At 33.9% G+C, this 22,397-nt stretch overlaps 2 protein-coding genes across 4 annotated transcripts in view; one reads left to right on the top strand and one right to left on the bottom strand.

Moving 5' to 3' along the window:
- Positions 1-5,950, bottom strand: part of papolg (poly(A) polymerase gamma) — a 28,725-nt gene extending 22,775 nt beyond the window's left edge. Inside the window, exons 1-6 of one of the 3 annotated variants that reach the window (XM_059323955.1) lie at positions 5,651-5,950; positions 5,579-5,600; positions 3,500-3,661; positions 3,092-3,158; positions 2,617-2,698; positions 1,561-1,670 (exon numbers count right to left, since the gene is read on the bottom strand). In XM_059323955.1, coding sequence (XP_059179938.1) covers positions 1,561-1,670; positions 2,617-2,698; positions 3,092-3,158; positions 3,500-3,661; positions 5,579-5,595 — 438 coding nt within the window. In that variant the 5' untranslated portion in view covers positions 5,596-5,600; positions 5,651-5,950. Of the gene's footprint in view, positions 1-1,560; positions 1,671-2,616; positions 2,699-3,091; positions 3,159-3,499; positions 3,662-5,578 lie in introns of all 3 variants that reach the window. The other 2 variants (XM_059323956.1, XM_059323957.1) reach the window with 2 other exon arrangements.
- A 6,066-nt stretch (positions 5,951-12,016) lies between these two features.
- haao (3-hydroxyanthranilate 3,4-dioxygenase) lies at positions 12,017-22,269 on the top strand. The gene is made up of 10 exons (XM_059323833.1): positions 12,017-12,200; positions 12,292-12,370; positions 14,742-14,825; positions 15,028-15,134; positions 16,222-16,311; positions 16,397-16,440; positions 17,967-18,112; positions 20,753-20,821; positions 21,754-21,836; positions 21,975-22,269. The coding sequence occupies exons 1-10, from the start codon at positions 12,112-12,114 to the stop codon at positions 22,045-22,047; spliced, it is 864 nt and encodes a 287-aa protein (XP_059179816.1). The 5' UTR covers positions 12,017-12,111; the 3' UTR covers positions 22,048-22,269.
- The last annotated feature ends 128 nt before the right edge of the window (positions 22,270-22,397 follow it).

Raw genomic sequence — 22,397 nt, 5'->3', positions numbered from 1 at the left:
AACCTCTTAGTGGCAGCATCAGTAACATTTATCCAGCAATAAAAGTGTACCATCACTAAGTATTAGGAGGTATAGGAATTTAGTTTTATTAAACTGCAAGTAAACACTTTAACAACAGCAGCTGCTTTGATTAAATCTATTTAAATATAATTTAGCATCACTGCAAACACTGCACACTTTTTCATCATGCATATTGATTGAGGACACACACCTAGGGAACATTAGCAGCAGACCTAACATCACCACAGGCAATGCTCCTGGGTGTTGCTCTTTGCCAAGAGTTGCTACAATATAACTCTTCTCTCTATGAGGAAAGATATTGTTCTGCATTCCCAATGCTGTGAGCTCTCCCGGAGCAGAGTGCACCAGCTAGGCATACGCAATATTACACAGAATAAAATGTAACATCTGATTTAAAATTAAAAGTTACATGCATTTTATTTCAGTGGATCAAGCCCAGACCTCCATCTGTTAACCAGTGGTATGGAGAGATATTTAAAGTTCTGCCGATGGAGCGTTTGAGCTCAGTTTTAAAGGGGAACGAGAGTTATTTTGATAAGTTGTGGGCTCCCTTCTTGAACCGCCTTGCATCTCTATATCTCCCTAATGCTCTTTCCCACGTGTTGATTTTGTTTTATTGATATGACTGTACAGTCCCCATTCCATGTATAATGTTAAAAGAGTAAACTCTCTTAGAACTTTCCTTGTAAGGTCCATTATAGTCGTGCTATTCTTGTGTTTGTTTTACTTTTACCTGTATCTTTATTTTATTTGTTTTTTATTTCATTTTAGTTTATTTTTGCCTCTCTTTCTATATATTATTCAGTCTATGTGAAGTATTTAATTGCCTGTGCTGTCATGTATGTTCTCTGTTTTGTGTCTGTTTAAAAATGAATAAAATATTGGTAAAAAAAAAAAAAAAAAGTTACGATCACCTCTAGATTACGACTAGTGTACCATTTAGACTTAAAACCTGGATGGTGTGCACCTGGATGTAACTTTTACACCAAGTGTACAGCAGGTGTAAGTTGGAAAATCAGACTAGTATCTCTAGAAAAACAACAACAAAGTATTGTCAGACAAGGAGAAATGGAAAAACAACAGCAGCAGCATGTCTTGTTCACAGAATAAATATTGCAAGGGCATTAGGACGAGATCAGATATGCTCAGACAAACTCACCGCACATCTCGACAGTGAGCTGATTGTCAGGTTTTGCTTGTTAGACTTAATTAATTAAAGAGCTTTCCTTTAACAGCTTGTATTGAATCAAACGAGGCACTGTCCCCGTCACTTGTGAACAAAAGGGGCTTTTCAAAATACTGCAGATATGCCAGCTCTCCAACTATGAACTTTCTTATTTATCAATCAGTAAAACTAATTTTTCTTTTCTTTTGGTTTGCACTCTGCTCCAAGAGTGTTTTCTCATCAAGGAGCAGCGATGTCAGCACTCTATTGCTCTTGTATCCATTTTACTGAAAAACCTTTGACTCAACAGTGATTTTACAAGATCAGGGATGAAACGGGGGCTTCCTAATTGAGTAATGGCCACAGAAACTTACCCTCAGGTCTTTGATCTCTTCGTGCAGTTTGACTTTTTCAAAGAAAGATTGGAAAAAGTCACTTCTCTCTACATGCCGTGGAGCCACACATAAGGCGTCAATATCAGCTCCTGGAAGACACAAACACTTTTAGCAGAGTAATCTGTGTTGCACAGCAGGTTAAGTGGTTGATAACAAAGATGCTGTGTTGAGGGTTAATAGAGTTCATATGATAAAAGACGAAGTGTGGCAAATACAGCAGCTGAAGTGAGCTGGAGCAACTTCTGAATATTCTCTTTATTTTGTTTGACTATTTGTTTTTCAAAAAACACAGAGCTGGTTTTTCAAGACACTGGTGACCTGTAGTGAACCCTGTAAAACAGTAGGTTAAAATGAAAAACACTTCAGGGATTTGTTTAAAAGGTTCTGTTTTGACAGAATTTGTATAGACTTCTCTTTTATCTCCAGCAGAAAGGTACTCCAGGAAAGGTACCCCCCCCCCCGAAACACAAAACGTTCAGCTCACTATGCTGACCTACAGTTGCTGTCCTTGTAAATATTGCGAGCTGAAACTTTAGCTGCTGCTCATTTTGTTTGCTCTTCTCGGCAGCTGACTTGCTCGAAAGGCTCAACTGATTTATAGGAATGTAATGCAGCAGTGTTGTTGTGTGTTTATATTTTTAAAAACATTTTTATCTTTGGATTTCAATTGTTGTGTTTTTGTTTAGAACAGGGATGCACTGACCACATTCACACTAATGCCTTTGGTCTATAGAAAGACAATGTTATACAGCTTTCAGACCCCAAAACTAGTCTTTTCAAACACACTCTCAAAAGCAGAGGAATATGACAATGCCAGCCTTGTGCTTTATTGTGGGCAGCATGAACTGAGCTTTCAAAAACAACAAGCTATGTCTGCTTTGACAAGGTCGAGTGCTGTGTTGGATTAATGCTGCAGTACCTTTACCTCTCTTCTCTCCTTCTAATATAGTGAAGTACATGTGACAGGTGTACACATTAAAGTCTGATGTCAGACAACTTCCCAATATAAAATAGTGATTTGATGACTAGACATACCTTTTGTGTGCACTCCAAGTCTGTATGAACCAAATGTAAAAATCTTGCCCCCAACACAGCTTATAGCTGACGGTGGGAGGTTCTGTAAAGGAGAAAATCACAAACAGTGAAACAGTAGGACATTTTTGTTCCTCTTTATGGCACAACAAAAGATAACGTTGATGTCTCTGAATTGGTACACTGTAAAACCCAATGTTGCATGTTTGTTATCATAACTAATTTTTCTTTTTCAATACAACAAAGATTTGTGCAAAAGTCATTTTAACCTAGAATATTGAGTCAAATAGCAAGATTCAATTGAGTTAACTCGATTGTCTTTGCTGTCTTAACATAAAATTATTTTGCAGCATAGACACTCAAATATTTAAGTTGAAACAACAAGTTGGGTTTTACAGTGTAGCCACCATTTATGACTCCATAATACATCATAAATCACAGATTTAACTTAGAAGGCAATCAACACAACAGAACCCACCTTTAATTCGCTGATCTCTGCGATCCATTCTTTAACAAAGTTATTCAACTTTCCAAGAACTGCAAGTCTGAAAGGAGACACAACATTTAGTGGGTGCCTCACTCACAATCCAGACCTTTCACTAACATAGCGGACGTAGATATGCACATTGAAAAGTCAAGGCATATATATTTAGATACATGTGAACATAAAGTGCAGTAGATGAGCCTTACAATAACGCTGCATTTCAGATGCTAAGAAATTCACATTTTTGTTGAGACCAACAGAAAAGTGTTAGTGTATTGCATTATAATAATTCATGTTTCCATGCACCCTTTTCAGTGTCGCTGTGATTGCTGCAGTTAAAGGTATGCATCAAAAAGCCCTGCGGCGGTGTTATGGATGTTAATTATACTTTCTTTTCCTCACCTATGGTTCAGTTCCTCTTCATCTTCAAACACCCCAAAAGGTTTCATAGCATCACAGAGCTTCTTGGTGTACTGGTGGTCTATTTCTCGTGGGGGTGCAAGGCTAATGGCAGAGGTGATACCATAGTGTTTCTGAGGCTGCTGCTGCCCACCAGGCATGGTGCTGCGAGGGAACACGACATGAGAACAAGGCGCAATACATGAAATGACAGCTACGACTGTTTAAAAACCTCGCTTTTAGTGCACAGAGTCATAAATATATCACCAGACATGCAGCTGTCAGAATTTTTACATTACCTAAAGCAAGATCTAATGCCATCAAGCACACGGTTCTGTATAGAGGTATGAAAGAATGGAATTCACTGCCTAAAAATATCAAACTCACCACTAACATAAAGCAATTCAAAATATTAATAGAACAGTATTTATCAAAGTAAGAAAACATGGTGTATTTATATGTATGTAGTATATTTCTATAGATATGATGTCTGTTATTATACTGTATATGCTGTAAAAGGAATGTATACACAATATGATATGTATTATGTGTTAGTAGATTGTGTAATGATGTATACATATATGATATGTAGAAATGTATGTAATATGGATTAGTATGTGAATAATCAATATAACGAAGAATGAATGAAGCACAGTTAAGAAGTGTAAACACTCTGTTTTTGTTTTGTTAGGTGGAGCATATCGCTCACTTGTTGTTTTTTTTTGTTTTTAATTTTTATAATGTTTGTTTTGTGTTTTCAACTGTATATTTGATACTGTGGGACCCCAGGAAGAATAGATGTGGCTTTGCTGCAACTAATGGGGATCTTTATGATAAACTAAACTACACAAAACCTTATGTTACTACATTAATTTGTCATAGTTTCTCAAACATTCTCTCAAATAACAAACAAGATTACCACGATAAGGCGAAGACAATTATCAGCCAGTCAAATGTTATGCTTAACAAGTTTGTGTTTCTCTCCCTAATTTATTTAAAATACACGTTTAATTTACAGTAATTACTTTATTTATATATGATATGTAGAAAAGCTGAGAAAGCCAGTTGAAAGTGCAATCATAGGAGCTTTCACATTGTGCCATTTATGTTTCTAGACCATTTTTAAAATGTGAATTTTCTTTCTACAATGAAAAATATTACTATTTTTTAATTTACATGCAAATAGGCAGTTTTGTAGTTTTACTATTTATTATTGTTTCTGCTGTTTTTGTGTGTATAAATGGTAAAAAAAAAAAAGAAAAAGAAAAAAAAGTATTTCCATAGACACCTGTGTCTTTTGTTTGTATTTTGGGTTCCTGGCAGCGTTATACTTTAATTAAAATAAAATGAAAAATCTGACTGATAGCCAAGTTTGTGTAGAGAAAAAGGAGCCATGCATGTGATGTAAGGACAGACAGAAAGATGCTAAACAGAGACAGAAATGAATGCAGAGGAAGTTGACAGATTTGAACCAAAATCTCCTGGACTTCATTGGTTTAACGAGAACTATAGTAAAGTAAACACGCTAACGGTACATGCTCCGACAGCAATGTGCTTAATGTATAATACCTAAACATACATATTAATGACACCATAGTTGTGTACAGCTACAAATTTGAAAAGTGTTTTGACCAAAAATGGCAGAAACGTGTTTAAAAATGAGCCAACTAAGTTACTGTTGTAGCTGAACGACAGCTAGCATAGAGGCTACAAACAGGCTAACAAATTAGCTAATTTAGCAAGTTAGCGAACGTTAGCTTAGCTGGCTGCTACGGAAGAATTGGTTTAACTAAATGACTCGCTTTCCGGTTATATACAAATGTAAGAGTGGACATTTTTCTCCAGCAAAAACAAACGAAATCTGACCATTTTGTTAGGCGTATTAACACCATAGTTACCAACAACAAACAAACAAGCTAGCTAGCTAGCTAGCGGTGGCTGCAGGCCTTGTTTGGTTGTTGTGACAGTTAGCTAACCATAGTTAGCATGTAGCCTATTAGCATGTAGCCTATTCTTTAAGGACTCTCTAAAACGCGGACAAAAACATTCACACATGGGAAATGTGCCACATGCACGACTTACCTTGACATTTCTTTCATGACACTCTTAGGAAGCTTGCACTGTTTTTCTGTTGTAAACCCGTAAAAAAACTAAGAAAGTCAGCAAGTGTAAATGATAACAGCCTCGACCTGATTACAACAATGGTCACTTTCCAGAGAGCAGCTCCACCATTAGATAGATAGATGTGGTTCAAACCTTCCCACTGAACCGGAAGCACTTCTTACATACAAGATCACGGATCAGCGCGCGATCCCGAAACACGACACATGTCTAATACATTTTACAAAACGCGCAGGGTTTTTTTTTTTTGGATTCGAGCACCTGACACGCGTTTAATAGCTGTTCGGACTTTTTTTTTTTTTTTTCAAAAACTACACATGTAGCGGCATTTGTCTGCGTGCAGCCCAACCAGGCACCTCCTTCACCAGGCCGCGAACCACGTGACCGCCGAGGCCCGAAGCTGCGGAGCTTAACCCTATAAAGCAGGGGTGTCAAACTCAAATACACAATGGGCCAAAATTTTAAACTTGAATAAAATCGCGGGCCAACATTGAACAAATAAACCTTTCAATATATACCAAACATGTTTTGCTTTAACATTAAATATGGAACCAGCAACGCTTATAAACATACAATATATAACTAAATAGTGCAGACATGCAAAATCAAATTTCAAATAAAAAACACATCAATGTCATTAATTTATTAAATAAAAATTAAATAAAAATCGTATGCCTCTTTTCTATTTGCATCCTTCTGATTTAAATATCAAAATAAAGTTTTTCAACAGGTTAATACATTTAAAAATAAAATAATAATAAATCTAGTATTAGCGGTAAATGCGCGTATAATACCGGCAGGTCAGCTTTTATAGTACAATAATAATATTATAATTTGGTGTTGCCTTGCGGGCCAAATAAAATTACACTGCGGGCCAAATTTGGCCCGCGGGCCAGAGTTTGACACCCCTGCTATAAAGCCAAGTGTATCATATTAGATACACAAGTTTTTGAGACCTATACATCATCAGTGTGATATATTTTGTATTCATGTGTTGGAGATTTAAAAAAAACAACTGAGAAACAAATTGCACAAAAATACCAGATGTATCAAAAATGATAGACAGGTTCATTGCTGGGTGAAAACTTCATATCAGCAGATAAATTATGTTTTTTTTTGCATATTTGAGGAAAATGTTAAAAGGAAAGTCTTGATAGGATAAAAATGTTAGGGTTTTATGTTTTTGTTAGTTCGAGAAAAACAAACTGTGAGCAACAAATTGCACAGGAAGACCTGATTTGTATAAAATATGATACAAATTAGAATTCATATATGCAAATTGATATTTTTTTTGTCAGCAGGTTCAATAAATACTCAAGTTTTTAAAAAATATAATTTTCTGGCAATTATTTCATGGTTCAGGTTTTATAGGGTTAACACCGCCGCGCTGTATCAACTCCATATCGTCACACTGTTAAAATAATAATAATATAATTGTCATTTTTTGTCAAATTTTTTTTTTTTTGCCTAAATCATCTCCTCATGCCGCGGGCCACCTATGGTAAAATCACCTACATCATTATACTGTGCCTCTTTGTTTGTAATTTGTTTTGGTATGTTATGGTATTTGTCAAGTTTTGTTATTTTATTTTTTTGTCTCATTTATTTATTCACCTATATTTCTATTTTATTTATTATTATTACTATTATTATTATTATCGTATGTCCTTGAAATGTACCTATTGTGACATTTGATACACTTAAGTGGACATTCAACACTGACATTATATTGTGTATACTTTGTTTTGATATGTCATAGTCTGTATCTCATTTTTATTTATTTGCCTTTTATTATTATCTTTATTATTTGTCTATGTATGTTATTTGTCACTCTGAAAATTGACTATAAAAATATTTTGAAAAAAAAAAAAAAAATCACCTACGTCCTCAGTTGATCAGATCATGTGATTTTACCCCTTTAAGATAATGGCCTATGTCAAGTGTGTGACTTAAGTGGATTTATTATGCCTAAGTCAAAATAAAATGTGACTTAGGCATTTTTTTAACATGCCTTTGTGACTTAAGCAAGATATGGTAACACTTTATTTTGAAGGTGTCTACATAAGAGTGACATGAGCGTGTCATAAACATGACATGGGATGTGTCATGAACATTAATGACACTTTGAAGTAACATTAATGCTCATGATACTTGTCATGCCATGCATGACACACACAGGCTTGTGTGACTCTTATGTAGACACCTTCAAAATAAAGTGTTACCATATCTATATAGCCTTTTTGAGTGAAATTATCAATAAATGTCATTACGTTAATCAAAAACCTCTCTTTCTTGTCTTTGAAAATGAAACCAAACAATATATTAAGTCTATTAAGAAATCTTCCAACATTAAAGCTATAAAAACTTTGAATTTATGTTCACTTTACAATGTTTTGTATGAAAGCTTGCCTCTGTATTGTTGAAACCCCCTGGCGGCGTTTTGTTGGTGTCTTGTCTTGTATTGCACCATGTTGCTTTAATAATATTTAGTTCCAATAGTTTCTAAAAATAAAAAACACCACCGAGCTGCAACATGGCACCCACACCTGTCACACAAGGTGGGCTCGGAGTCTTAAAATAGGACATGGGGCAAGATAAGTATAGTGAAAGTGCGTAGCATGGAAGCTACAGTTTTACTTTAGTGAGAGACCACGTCGGCCTAATGTATGTGAGCTAATAATGGCTATATTTGTTAGCCTGTGATGACTTTAATGACCTGTATGTTTACCCCGCACATGTAAACTGTAACTTTAAATGTTTGCACTGTTTTGAGGACTAGATAAATCATTTATGTATGTGGATGTATGCGCTATTTATTGTTGTTTTTTTAATTTCTCCATGTTTTTTTTAAACTCTGTTTTATTTATGTCTTATACCATATGTTTTAACATAGCACATATTTGTATACTGCTGCACTTAACTTCGTTATGCATTGACAAATTAAGCTATTTTATTCTATTCTATTCTATTCTATTCTATTCTATTCTATTCTATTATAGCTGGTCATTTAATGTATAATGACACTGATTGTTTAATGGGAAAATCATATCAAAGCAAGTATTTTCAGTATTTTCCTAATCATTTCTGGTGAAAAAAAATATGGAGTAAAAGTTATTAACAATCATGATAATTTTACATGTAAAAGTAATATATAGTTCATCTTTACTGATACATACGGATATGATAAATAATCTTGCCATGGTGAAAATTTAAAAGGACAACAAAGGCTAATTAGTTTATTTGCCAGCTGTGTATAAACATTTTGTAAACAAATTGTACTTTAATCAATAAATGCAGATATTCTTGAAATTATGGAAGCAAATAATAATAATAATAATTAAGTAATGTATAGAGCTTTTCAGGGTACACAAAGACGCTTTACAGTTAAAACGGTTAAAATGCAGTTAAAGATAAAAACAAACAATTAAAATCAACAACAATGGTCACACATTAAAATCAGTTCAGAAATGGTCAATTATAACATAATTATAATAATTATATTATATTAATATTATATTATTAAATTCTATAATATATAAGAAAAATGTATATAATTATAATAATGGTCAATTATATTTTGAGGCTGTGAAATAATGTTGACAAATATTTTCACAGTCAGCAGTTGTATATCACCTTTTGTGTGCTTGTGCAGAAATGCATGGACGTATCTGGAGATTGTAAATGTGTAATACATTTTTGCAGCTATAGCAATATTTTGTGTACATGTAATTAAAATATATGTCCATCTTTTAGACTTGGTGAAACCTCACTAAAAAAAATATTCCTGCACATATTTATAATTACACACACACACACACACACACACACACACACACACACACACACACACACACACACACACACACACACACTAAATATCTCTACAGCTGCAAAAACTTTAGTGTGTGCAAAAAACATTTCTCCAGGAAAAGGCTCTTTTACACGTGTCATTAATATGTGTGTACATTTTTTCCCACATATGCAAAAACATTTCAACAGCTACTTACACATTCACTAATTTCAGATACATGTATGCATTTTTTTCACATGCACACAAAAGCTGATAGAAAACTGCAGGCTGTGACATTATTTGTGAACATCGTTTCGTTCCCTCAAAATATTATCAATGACCCGTTATTTGCTTTCAAAGCAAATGCAACTAATATAAATGCATCAGTTGTGACATTATACTCACAAAAGAAAAAGAGAAACACCAGCTATTATAAGAAATCGCTTCACAACTTGGAACATTATTACTGGGTCACATTTTTTTATCAAAACAATGATTGATTTTTTTTTTCATTTTTTGAAGGAATGTATCACCCCACTGACAATTTATGCATCCTTATAATAAATTAAGAGTTTCTGCATAGAGGAATGGAAGGGCCCGAACTTTAAAATAGCTAGTCCCCTATAGTATTTATAGTAAGATTTGACAACATTTCCATTAAAAAGGGCAAAAACTTTAATATTAATATGTATATTGTTTTAATGTCTCAAGTGATGAATGTATGTGCTTTTATTTTATTTTTTTTATTTATTGTTTTTTAAATTGTTTTTTAAAAAGCAATGAATGTATTTATTTTAGTATTTATTCCTGTTTTATTTATTTTATTGTCTCTTGTTCTGTTTGTCTATGTACAGCACTTTGTTGTGGCTTTGGTTGTTTTAAAGTGCTTTACAAATAAAGTTGAGTTGAGTTGAGTATCACTTAAAGTAAACTTATGAAAATAAAAAATCCAGGCATAAATAGGATTATTATTCTTGTAAACAGCCATAAATTGTTTATCACGGGGGGTTCAGTTGCCTTAAAAAACATGAGTGTGCAAACATTTTTGCTAAAAGTTTCTTGGCAGCTGATAAACTTAGGAATGTTTGACTCCATTGTTGAAACATCCTGCACGGATTCACTTTTGGTTTCGGTCAGTGTGATTTGGCGCAGTTTAATTTGGCGGGAAGTCCCAGCTGGGCCTTCAGGTTCTCTGAAGAACACACAGCTTTTCTCTAATCTCAGCAGAGAGAACAGCTCCACCTGGTGGTCGGTTTTAATCACTACACCTGGTGCACTATCACCTCAAATGAACCGCTTTGCTCATCAGCCTTGATGACTTCAGTGTGAACAGTCAATGATAATCAGCTGGTAAGTCATTTTTAAACGACTGCAAATGTTTGTTGATCTAAAGACGAGATACTGCACACATCATGCAGTTATGTTGAATTATGTTGTGTTGAAATCCCAGTTAACTTTATTTATGAAGCACAGCGTTTGTATGGAAAACTGTTGTGAAAGTATGTACAGCATGTTAAATAAAAATCATTGCTAACGTTGATATAATGACTAAGCACACCATCAAATAACAGTAAACAACTGTAAGTTATTTTACTGATAATTTCTTTAAAAAATACAGATAATATACATTAAATATCTATATTTAAAAAAATATAATTATAGAATAACTAAAGTTTTTTATTTTCCTTAATTTAATATGACGGTAATTCACATTAAATTGAAAGTTTTACTTTAAAAAAAATAGAAATTGTCTTAATCTTACATTCAGCAATATGATGTGTATTTTTTGTGTTGTTTTTTTTTACCAAGAATTCAGTGTAATTTTTAACATTATATACATATATGATGTTAAGAAACTTTTTAAATACCATTTTTAAAACAGTTTTACTTAAAAAAAAATAGAAAGTTCCCTTAATTTTACATTCAGCAATATGTATATAGAATTTACTGTAATTTGACATACAAATCCATTCAGCAAATGAATAATCCTGTAAAATGAATCTATCATGTCACATTATATTAACTTGCAGATTCCAACTTTTATTTTATGGTTAATTTATACATGTTAATAAATACAGTATTTTTTAAAGCTTAAATATAACATTTGGTTTTAATTAGTGTGATTAGTGTATTTTTTTCTTGCTCAACAGTGTTTTATAACAGAATATAAAGCTATAAAAACTATTTTGTTTAGCACTTTTCAAAACACAGTTACAAAACACTTTACAGACTTGACAAAATTGTAAATGCCATCAAGATAAAAACAGCTAAATAATAAAAATACAGTGGGAGAAAAACAGACAAGCAATGGATTCACTTCACATAAAATCCTTCCTGTTAAAATCAGTCTTGAGTACTTTTCTGTGTTGGTTCTGTTGTTAAATGTTGACGTCCTGATGTTCTTGTTCTCAAGAAGTTACTTGTTCTTTGATTTCTTCGGCCATGGCTCTCCAAACCACCGTCCCTGTGTTTAATCTTCCGTTGGCTTTCCAGGAGAAAAGCAGAGCCACTGCAGGATGAATGCATGTTACTGATTATGTCAGTGGAAGTAACCTTTCATCTGCCTAGTAAACTCAACTCCTCCCCCTTAGGGCCTACTCCCTCTTCTGCATTTTGGACTTTCAGTGTGAGTCACTAGTTTGAACTAGTCAGACCAGCACAGCAGGATTAAAACTGCAGTACGAAGCCCAATCAATTTAAAAAAATGAGCAGCAAACCTTCTGTTGTGAATGTGACCAACTGGATTGCAGAGAATGAGAATGCTTTTCTGCCACCAGTGTGCAACAAGCTCATGTGAGTAATTTTACTTTTGGTGTACAGTTTTGGTGCATTAACTACTACTGAGGATATGTTGTGACAATAATTGACTTAATTTCTTCATCAGGCACTTTTCCCAGCTGAATGTCATGTTTGTTGGAGGTCCTAACACGAGGAAGGATTATCATATAGAAGAAGGGGAGGAGGTAAGAGAGAAGGGTAACACTTTGTATTAACCCATGTACAACATAGAACACATTTATGATGTTTAAAAAAAAAAGTATGGTATTTATGTTTATGATATTTCTTATTTTTAATTTAATAAACTAGACACATTTTCTGTTTACAGAAACACAAATTTTTCTTTGCATCTCCACCACATATGTAAAAATTGTGACATTAATAGTGCTGTTGAACAACAAATTCCATTTCAGATTTGTTTTTAAGTAACAAAATAATAATAAATAAATAAATAACACTGCCTCATTTGATGGCTTCTCAACAAGCTGCTGTAGCTGTAGAACACTGAAAAACACACTTATGTACTTGAGAAAACATACATTTTCTGGAACATTTAAAATGTTTATGACACCCGTGTCACCATAGGTTCTTATGGGTTAAGGTCCTTGTAATAACCATTAATTAACAAGTAATAAGGCCCTTGTAAGTCCTTACAAGATGCTTATTAACATTATTGTGTGTTTATAAGCTTATATAAGTGTTAATAATGGCATTACAAACACCCATGACCCACCCATTATGTCTTTGCCATGCCTTTATTAATCTTATTTTGTTTGCTTATTGATATTAAAATATACTTTATTGCTCATCTATTATAAGTTAATTATAAGTTAACTATGCTTTTTGCAACTACTGGATCTAAAGCGAGAACAATGCCTTATGATGCTTATATGGAAATGATTTCAACTCTCTTATAGCTCTCGTCCTGGTGATGTGCAGTCACTGGAATATGTTTGGTAACACTTTATAATAAGGTCCTTAATAACCATTAATTAACAAGTAATAATTGCATTGTAAAATTGCAAAAATGCATTGTACTCACTTTAGATCCAGTAGTTGCATAAAGCATAGTTAACTTATAGTTAACTTATAATAGATGAGCAATAAAGTATATTTTAATATCAATAAGCAAACAAAATCAGATTTATAAAGGCATGGCAAAGACATAATGGGTGGGTCATGGGTGTTTATTAACACTTATATACGCTTATAAACACACAATAATGTTAATAAGCATCTTGTAAGGACTTACAAGGGCCTTATTACTTGTTAATTAATGGTTATTAAGGACCTTATTATAAAGCGTTACCAAACATATTCCAGTGACTGCACATCACCAGGACTATAGGAGAGCTATAAGAGAGTTTAAATAATTTCCTGATGTCATTTTGCCCCTCAGTTCTTGATTTAACTGCTTTACTTTTGTTAAATCCCTTAAACTTGGAGTTCCCAACATACTGACCAGGGCAAACTCCACCACACTCATGTTGTCATTGGCATCCTTTTCTGTTAGTTAGCCTTTTTAAAAGTTTACAGAGTCAAAGTATAGAGGGTGGTCAGGTGACAAGCACATGCAACAAGCTGTTGCTCAATAGTGATTCTTAACTGCCCACTGACCCTTGCATGGTGTGTTCACTTGTGCGTAAAAAGGATGTGTTAAATTTCCCCATTGTGGGATTAATAAAGTAATTAATCTTAACCTTAATCTTGAAATTTAGAGCTGTGGTAATTTTTTGCAATACTCTAAGATATTTTGAGATATAATACACATACGCGTATAATTAGGCATGATTAAAGCAATATGGTGTTGTCTTTTTTATTTCACAAATTCATCTGCCTTGTGGTGCTTATGTAACCCACAATGCATTGTGACCACTGACAGAGAGTCTGGTTTATTACGCTTGTAGCAGCTAATGTAGAGGTGTGATTCCCTACAAAGTGAATGAAAAGATGCAAAAATTATTTTTTTGCCAAGTGATGCAAATACTTGATACTTGCATCACACAATACTATTTGTGTGAGTTGAAAAACTTTAACTCGAGTGAGAAATTGTCTTAGAAAACAAACATTTTAAAAGTTGTTTGCTTGTCGTCCTGCAGACAGACCTGACAAAGCATGACGTCAGACTTTTTACGCATCGGCCTCATACTGTAGTTATATTGGCATACTTATTTATTTTATTTTTATTAGTTTATTGCAATTAAATCACAGCAGCTAAATCTGTTAACTTTGGGTACAAACTTCTGGAAGTGGCAGTCAAAACCAAACTTTGTTCAAAAACAACTCTTTCAAAAGCTGCTTGCTGTCTTGTAGACAGACTTTACAAAGTATTGATTGCATTTACTGAAATTTAATCACAGCTAAAGGTGTTTATTTCACCTCGAGATGATATTATTAAAATTCACACACCCACACTATTTTGTTCATGTTCAAACCCCAACCTCCCTCATCTTTTCTCCACCTATACATTTCTACACTATTCATTTATTTGTGTAATATCAGTGCAGTTTCTCTTTAATCTAATGTGTCTTCTTCCATTTTTTTCCTTCCAAATAGCTGTTTTACCAGGTGAAGGGGGACATGTGTGTGAAGGTGATAGAGAATGGGAAACACAAGGATGTGCACATCAAGGAGGGAGAGGTACACTTTAACATGCTTTTCTATACTGCATAACAGTAGTTATCACATATTTTTATGATATATGCAGTCCTAGTAATATGATTTACTCTTTGAACTGCTCCTTTTGATTGTTTCGGTTTAAACTGATCACATTTACAACGCTCCAGTGTACACTTGTCAATAAAATGTGTGATGAACTTTGTCTCTTTTCTTCTATACGTAGATGTTCCTGCTGCCGGCTCGGATCCCACACTCCCCCCAGAGACAGGCCAACACCGTGGGGCTGGTGGTGGAGAGGAGACGGCTGCTGACGGAGACCGACTGCCTCAGGTTCACTACTAGATCTGTTGCTGAATTCTCATTTGTCTATAAAGGTGTGGTGCTGTGCACTGCAAAAAAGCCAACTTGTATTTTTTGGCCTAAAACAGTGATTTAAGTTGGTAAAACTTGGACATATAAATTATTGACATTTAGGGCAATAATGTAAGTTAGCACAACAAAGGAAGCCAGTTGTCTGCTCAAAAACAAGTTGGTGAGTTGTTGTTACTTATATCTTTAAGTTGGGGTTCACAACAAGGGACAATAGTTCTGATAACTCTTATTTCTTTGTTGTGAAATTCGGTCATTGGCGAAAGCTAGTGGCTAACTGATGCTAGCGGCTAACTGATGCTAGCGGCTAGAGTAGAGTAATGGCAAGAGTAGCCATTAGCGTATCAATGCTAACTCAAAATTGTGGTCGCAACATTAGCTGACATTTCTTAGCGGCGTTACAATCGTGCCAATTGAGCACATTGCAGAAGTAAGGATTAAAAGTTATTACAATGTAAAATTATAAGTTAGTACTTAGTTATAAGTTTGACAAAACTCTGAATTCAGAGTTGAGCAAACTCAAAAACAAAACTTAAAATATTTAGTTTAATTGTCCAACTTATAATTTTATCGAAGTTTGTTGCCTTGAAATTTTGAGTTCACCCAACTTTTCTTTTTTTTGCAGTGTGGAATGACATAAAAAAATCTAACAGAATCATGTTCCTCTTTAAATACATAAAAGAAGAAGCTCAAAAAATCCCTACAGATGTTCTAATCACCTGTATCATTGTTTTGTTTGTATTTTTATTGTCATTTAGCTATGTCATTTAAGTAAAGTATAGTTATTTATAGGTTTAAGAGGGAGGGTCGCTTATAAGCCCTTTGGGCTTTTTGATCTTTCCTGCACATTTGATCTGTTTCTGGTATGGTTCTTTCTTTATGATTGTATGTTTTTTTAAGTGCAAACAACAATAAACAATAACAATATATTAGTGTGTATCTTACAAGTATACTGAGACCAAACATGCCAATGCATTCAGTGAGAGAGAAAGAAAATAGTCGTATATGTGAAAGCCTCATTAACATCAGCGTGTGTTGTTGCTTTCAGGTACTATGTGGAAAACACCACTGATGTGCTGTTTGAGAAATGGTTTTACTGTCAGGATCTTGGAACCGAACTGGTGCCAATAATCAAAGAGTAAGACATCTACCCATCTTCATTGTTATCCATCAGACCAGGTCATGTGTTTTAATACAATTTGTTGTTGTTGGTTGACTTGCAGGTTTATGGCATCAAAGCAGAACAAAACAGGAAGGCCTGATCCAAGTGAGTTGTTCTCAAATGAGGGTCTTGTGTTTCCTGTAGGGCTGGGCGATAAGGACCAACAGTCATATTCTGATATATTTAGGCTGAATATTGATATACGATATATATCCCGATATTTTTATTGCAAAGTGAGAGCAAATGTTCAGTCAAAGCCAAATATGACATGTCACAAGTAGTTTTATTGAAACCGTTTATTTAAGTGAACATAAATACTGTATAACAACAGGAATACCTTCTTTTTTTTTTAAATTAAAGCTCCATAAAGTGCACATTTAAATTAAAAAATATCTTTAATAAAAAATAGCCTATGAAATTAAATAGGCCAATCGTTTTTGAAATAAATATATTCATATGAGAAAAGAATAATGAACATTACAAAGAAAACAAATATGACAAACCCTAGTAGGCCTAAGGGCAGCAGTAATATCATCACTCCTGAGGGGAGAAGATTTTTCAGGAGTGATGATATTACTGCGCCGAGTCGAAGTGCTCCCAAGTGCTATTCCGCCATACATCATAGTTCTCCTTTTTATCCGCTTCGAAAAGCGCCACGTTTTATTTTGTGTCGCCATACTTGGTCGTTTAACTACTCGTGTAGCTGTATTTAAATAGGGAAAACGTGGAGGAGTTTGGTCGCTTCTAACTGTCCATCTGTTTTGATCCTAATGAATGAACTGGGCTAAGCTAAGTGCTAGCCAAGTGGCGCCGCGCGCCAGGGCGATTGAGTGCACGCATTGAGACGCAAGAGGTCTGTATCAACTCGTCTTACTTGACCGAATAACATGTTTTAATATGAAAAAACGGTGGAGTGTTCCTTTAAGGAAGTTTGGAATCACTCTGCCCTGTGGTTCCATCGAGGTCACATTGCAGAGTCCAGTGCTGAGCATTGCATTTGGCTATGATTCTTTCAATAAATGGTTGACTTTATTCATTTGTCCTGAGTGTTTTGGTAAGACCAAGTTTAGAAGAAAGAACCCGGGTGAGAGGTAGAAGCTGGAAAAGCTTTACGCTCTAACACTTTCTTCCCTCTTCCTTAAAAAAGAAGAAGGAAAAAAAAGACAATCAACATTTAAAAATATATCTATATATTTTTTATATTGATACAGGAGCATCTCAATAAATTAGAATATGATGGAAAAGTCCATTTCCAGTAGTTCAAATCAAACAGCCCCAACCAAGTATTGAGTCATATAGATGGACATACTTTTCAGAGGCCAACATTTCCATATTAAACCTACTTTTTAAAATTGGTCTTTTGTAATATTCAAATGTTTTGAGACACTGAATTTTAGTTCTTCTTTAAATGTAAGCCATAATCATTATAATTAGAAGAAATTAAATAAATTAATATATATATATATATAATTTATCTATATAATGTGTTTTTCCACTGTTTGATTTGAATTACTGACATAAATAAACTTTTCTATGATATTCTAATTTATTGAGATGTACCTGTATATTGCCCAGCCCTAGTTTCCTGTCATTTTGACCTGGTGCCGTCATGGTTATCTCTGTATGAACAGATGAAGTCTTCAGAGAACCTCTGTTCCAGATGAACACCATGAACGTGATGTCACCGTTCTGCTTCAAAGACTGGATCAACAAACAGAGGCCGTCCCTCGCCAGCGGCGGGCCCGTCAACGTGTTCGGAGCCCAGTTTGAGACGGAGGTTGTATGAATTATAAAGTCTGCATGTCACATGTCAGTCAAAAGCATCCCTGAAGTAGAACTCTTGTTTTTTTTTAAATCAAAAGGTTGGTTACTGTACTGTAACCAAGGTTATAATAGTTTCTGATTTCTCATTAGTTTAAGTTTTAGTTTCGTTGTGAATTTTTGTTTTCAAAGTTTTAGTTTCGTTATGAATTTTTGTTTTCAAAGTTTTAGTTTCAGTTATTTTAAATTATTTTTTTTAGAGTGAGTTTGCTAGTCTTACTTAGTTTTTCTTTTTTGGAAAATGCTTAGTTTTAGTTTAGTTTTTATTAGTCTTACTGTTAGTTTTAGTTTTTTTGTAATGAGGTACAATTACAATTAGTTTAATGGGTGCAAGATTCAAAAAGGTCACAATAAATGTTGTCTTTATTTATTATCCATCTCAGCCCCAATAAGGTTATTAACGCATAAAACCAGATAGATGAAATTATTTCATATCAACCAAAAAGGTTTATGTATGAAAAAAGTTGACAAAAACAAAAACGCAGGACATTTCACTATAATTTTAGTTTTGTAACCACACAATACAGTTTAAAAAATAAAAAAGCTCTCATTTTTATTTTTATCTCAGTTTACGAAAATGTTTTTTCAATTCTAGTTTTCATTAGTTTTTCTAACTATAATAACCTTGACTGTAACCCCATTTTCTATTAATTCAAGTGTTTTTTTCCAACTGATTCCCAAACAAACCTCTCTTCTCTTAAGCCTTTCACATACTCCACAAGAACAGAGAAATGTGTTCTTGTTCTCGAGTGGGCAAGAACAAGAAAATAGTTATTTCTGGCGAGGACGTTTCATACTTCACGAGAAACCCAGATGACCCAGAAATGCTGAAGTGCAATTTTATATGATCAGTGTGGCTAGATAGTTGCCCAAAGTCTCATTTGATTTGATTCATTTTTGTAGAATAAGTAATCAATGATTGGTTTTACAGGAAAAGAAGATGATTTTTGTTTATTTTTTACATTTTTTTTTATTTTTTACATATATCAAGAGATATGGAACATGGATTTATCACTGTGAATATTTATTTTTAATTTCATTAATTTAAACACAGAGACTTGAATCTTATTTGACCAGATGCTGATTTAAATAATAATTTTCACTATTTTATTCAGGCAAGGCTCTCATAAAGCGAATTTTGGTCAAACCTGTTTTTATTTCTACAGACAAATATCACAAATTTACCTTAAGGCGCTTCAAAATCTGGCTTAGACCCAATCTAGATAAGGAAAGACTCACTCCAAAACTCATTTTCCCCAGGAAAGCTTTTATTCCAAGACACACGTAGATATCTTTTCCAGTGAAATACAAAACTTAATCCCTGTATTTTGTAAACACAATAGAGACAAACACAAGGGTTAGCTGTGTAGACTTGTTGTAGATAAAAAAACAAAAAAAACTTGGCTGACATACGGGCAACTGCTGTTTGTGTTTTCATGGAAAGTATCAGATCAGTTTTGCTGGATGTAAGATACTATTCACTCTGCTACCAACAATAGCAATAATATATTTTTAGCGTTAGAGTGGATTCCTGATTTAATCCAACACATTCTCAGATCACTAACAGGGCCAACCACAATGCAAACAGCATTGTTATTTATCTGAATTTCATACGTTCTTGTTCATTCACTGACTAAAAATGACTAAACCCTTTTTACCAAGAAACAAAAAGAAGAGCAACAGAGGAGGCAGTTGATGCAGAGTGTACAGAATAGAAAAAGCAGCAATAGTAAAATTAGGATATGGAACATTTGTTTAGATGTTTAATACCTGAGAACTTTAACGTAAGGTACTGTTACTGTGGTTGGCAGTAGTTTTGCAAGATCACAAACAGCTCCAAACAAACTTACAAAGCTGTATTATCCACATGTAATGCTATACTGAGATGTTTTGGCATAAAGCAGAGTGAAATTTAAACCAAATCCAGTGGTGAAAAAAGTATTCAGATACTTAACTTAAGTAAAAGTACTAACACCACACTGTGAAATTACTCCACTACAAGTAAAAGTCCTGCATTCAAAATTTACTGAAGTAAAAGTACAAAAGTATCAGCATCAAAATGTACTTAAAGTATCAAAAGTAAAAGTAATCATTATGCAGAATGGCCTCACTCAGATTGTTATATATTTATTTCAAATATATTATTAGATTTTTTTGTATTACTGCATTTATGTAAGCGCTTTATTTTTGTAAAGACAGGGCTCATTTTAACTACTTAATACACTGGTATGATGTTTAATTTAAAAAATGTCTTATCACTTTTAATTGATCAGGTTTTTTATGATAAATCTCGACCTGAAAAGTAATCAGCTAAATGTTGTGGAGTAAAAAATGAAATATTTGCCTCTAAATGTAGCGGAGTAGAAGTATAAAGTTACATATTACTTACTCAAGTAAAGTACAAGAACCTCAAAATTGTACTTAAGTACAGTACTTGAGTAAAATCAAACCCCAAAAGGAAATATTGACATTCCCTATGGCTAATCTTGGATTTTCAGTACTGACTGATATATGCTGAGATGATGATGATGATCATGATGATGATGATGAAGATATGGAAGAGATGCAGTAATGCTCTGTCTTACGACCATGACAGGTGATGGTGTTTGGACCTGGCCAGACCGAGACGTCACTGCGGCAAAGTGATGTGTGGATTTGGCAAATGGTATGTTCACTAAAGTGTCGTTCCTTCTGTAACTCCATTCATCCAACCGGTCTCTAAGAGCTGACCCAAAGTGTGATGTCACTGTATCCCACATCAGACATCTTTTGGCTCACATTCTATCAAAATTTCACATTAACCCTCTGGGGTCTATGATCGTGCTGTCCTGATCAGATCACATGGCGTTTAACAATAAAACAAGGTCGCATGGAGCGCTGCTATCAACTTCACTCCAAAGTACAGACTTGAAACTTTCTCCCAATTTTTGTTTGACATTCCTAGATCATGTAAAACCAAAGATATGATAGTTTTAATTTGATAGTACAGAAGTTTTTATGGGACATTTTGTATATAGTTTCAATATATTTAAATTTTTACCTTTTTATATGTTCATATTTACATCCTATGTTCACATTTTCAAGTTCCAAAACAGTTCGTTAAGCATATTTGTGTATTTTGTTTTAGTAAATAGTATCATTTTTCAACTCGGATTTCATGATTTTTGTGTATTTTTGGCTGAATATGTTGATAAAGCCCCCGCGACCCGGCCCCGGATAAGTGGAAGAAAATGGATGGATGGATGGATGTTGATAAAGTAGATTACTATTAATATATTTTCAGAGGCCAACATTTCCATATTAAACATACTTTTTAAAATTGATCTTTTGTAATTTTGGTTCTTCATTAAATGTAAGCCATAATCATTATAATTAGAAGAAATTCAATACATTAAGACATGAAAAGTTTCATTCAGTGTGTAATGGATCTAAATAATGTGTTATTCCCACTTTTTGAATTGAATTACTGACATAAATAAACTTTTCTATGATATTCTCATTTATTGAGATGCACTTATAAGCGGCGAACCGTGTCAAATGTGGAATACAGTTACTGTATCTGTGTAATAACTGTCTTTTTCCTTCATTTTCTCTCAGGAGGGATCCTCAAAAGTAACCATGGATGAGCAGGAGTTCTCTCTCTCTGCAGGAGACAGTTTACTCATTCCTGAACAAAGCCAGTGAGTCAATATTAACAATTAATGACAAACTCTTCCAGTCAGTGTACACATTATTCGGTAAAAGTGTTGCAGTGTGTCACCTCCTGTAAAGATTTGATCATTTCCAAAGAAAATCGAGTATTGTTTGTTCTCCTTCAGGCACCAGTGGCAGAGAGATGAGGCGACTGTTGCCCTGTTTGTGGTCCAAAATCCAGAGCGGAAGAGACCCTGAAGTCACAAACGGAATAAATATATTGTGCAGTATTCTGTATAGATGGGGAGGAGAACTCATGTAAAATTAAATAATTGAAGTACACTCAGCAAGTCATGTAAATTCAGAGCACCCGTGTAAGTTTGTGAAAGTGAACATTGACCCAGCAGTATTGATAAACACTATAAGCTATTGAAACTGTAAATTGTACTTTATTATAGTTAAATTAATGAATCTCATCATTGCAGGTAATTTATATTTTATAAAAGAAATAAATTAATAAATCTGTTGCGATAACTTGTTGTTATTATTATTATTATTATGACAGATTTAGACATTCACTTCCCAATTATCACATTTTTCCAGATTCC

Source organism: Centropristis striata, chromosome 20 (assembly GCF_030273125.1).
Source record: "Centropristis striata isolate RG_2023a ecotype Rhode Island chromosome 20, C.striata_1.0, whole genome shotgun sequence".
In the NCBI taxonomy this organism is placed as follows: domain Eukaryota; kingdom Metazoa; phylum Chordata; class Actinopteri; order Perciformes; family Serranidae; genus Centropristis; species Centropristis striata.
Note: the sequence above shows the minus strand (reverse complement) of the source record. Positions and strands in the feature narration are given on the sequence as shown.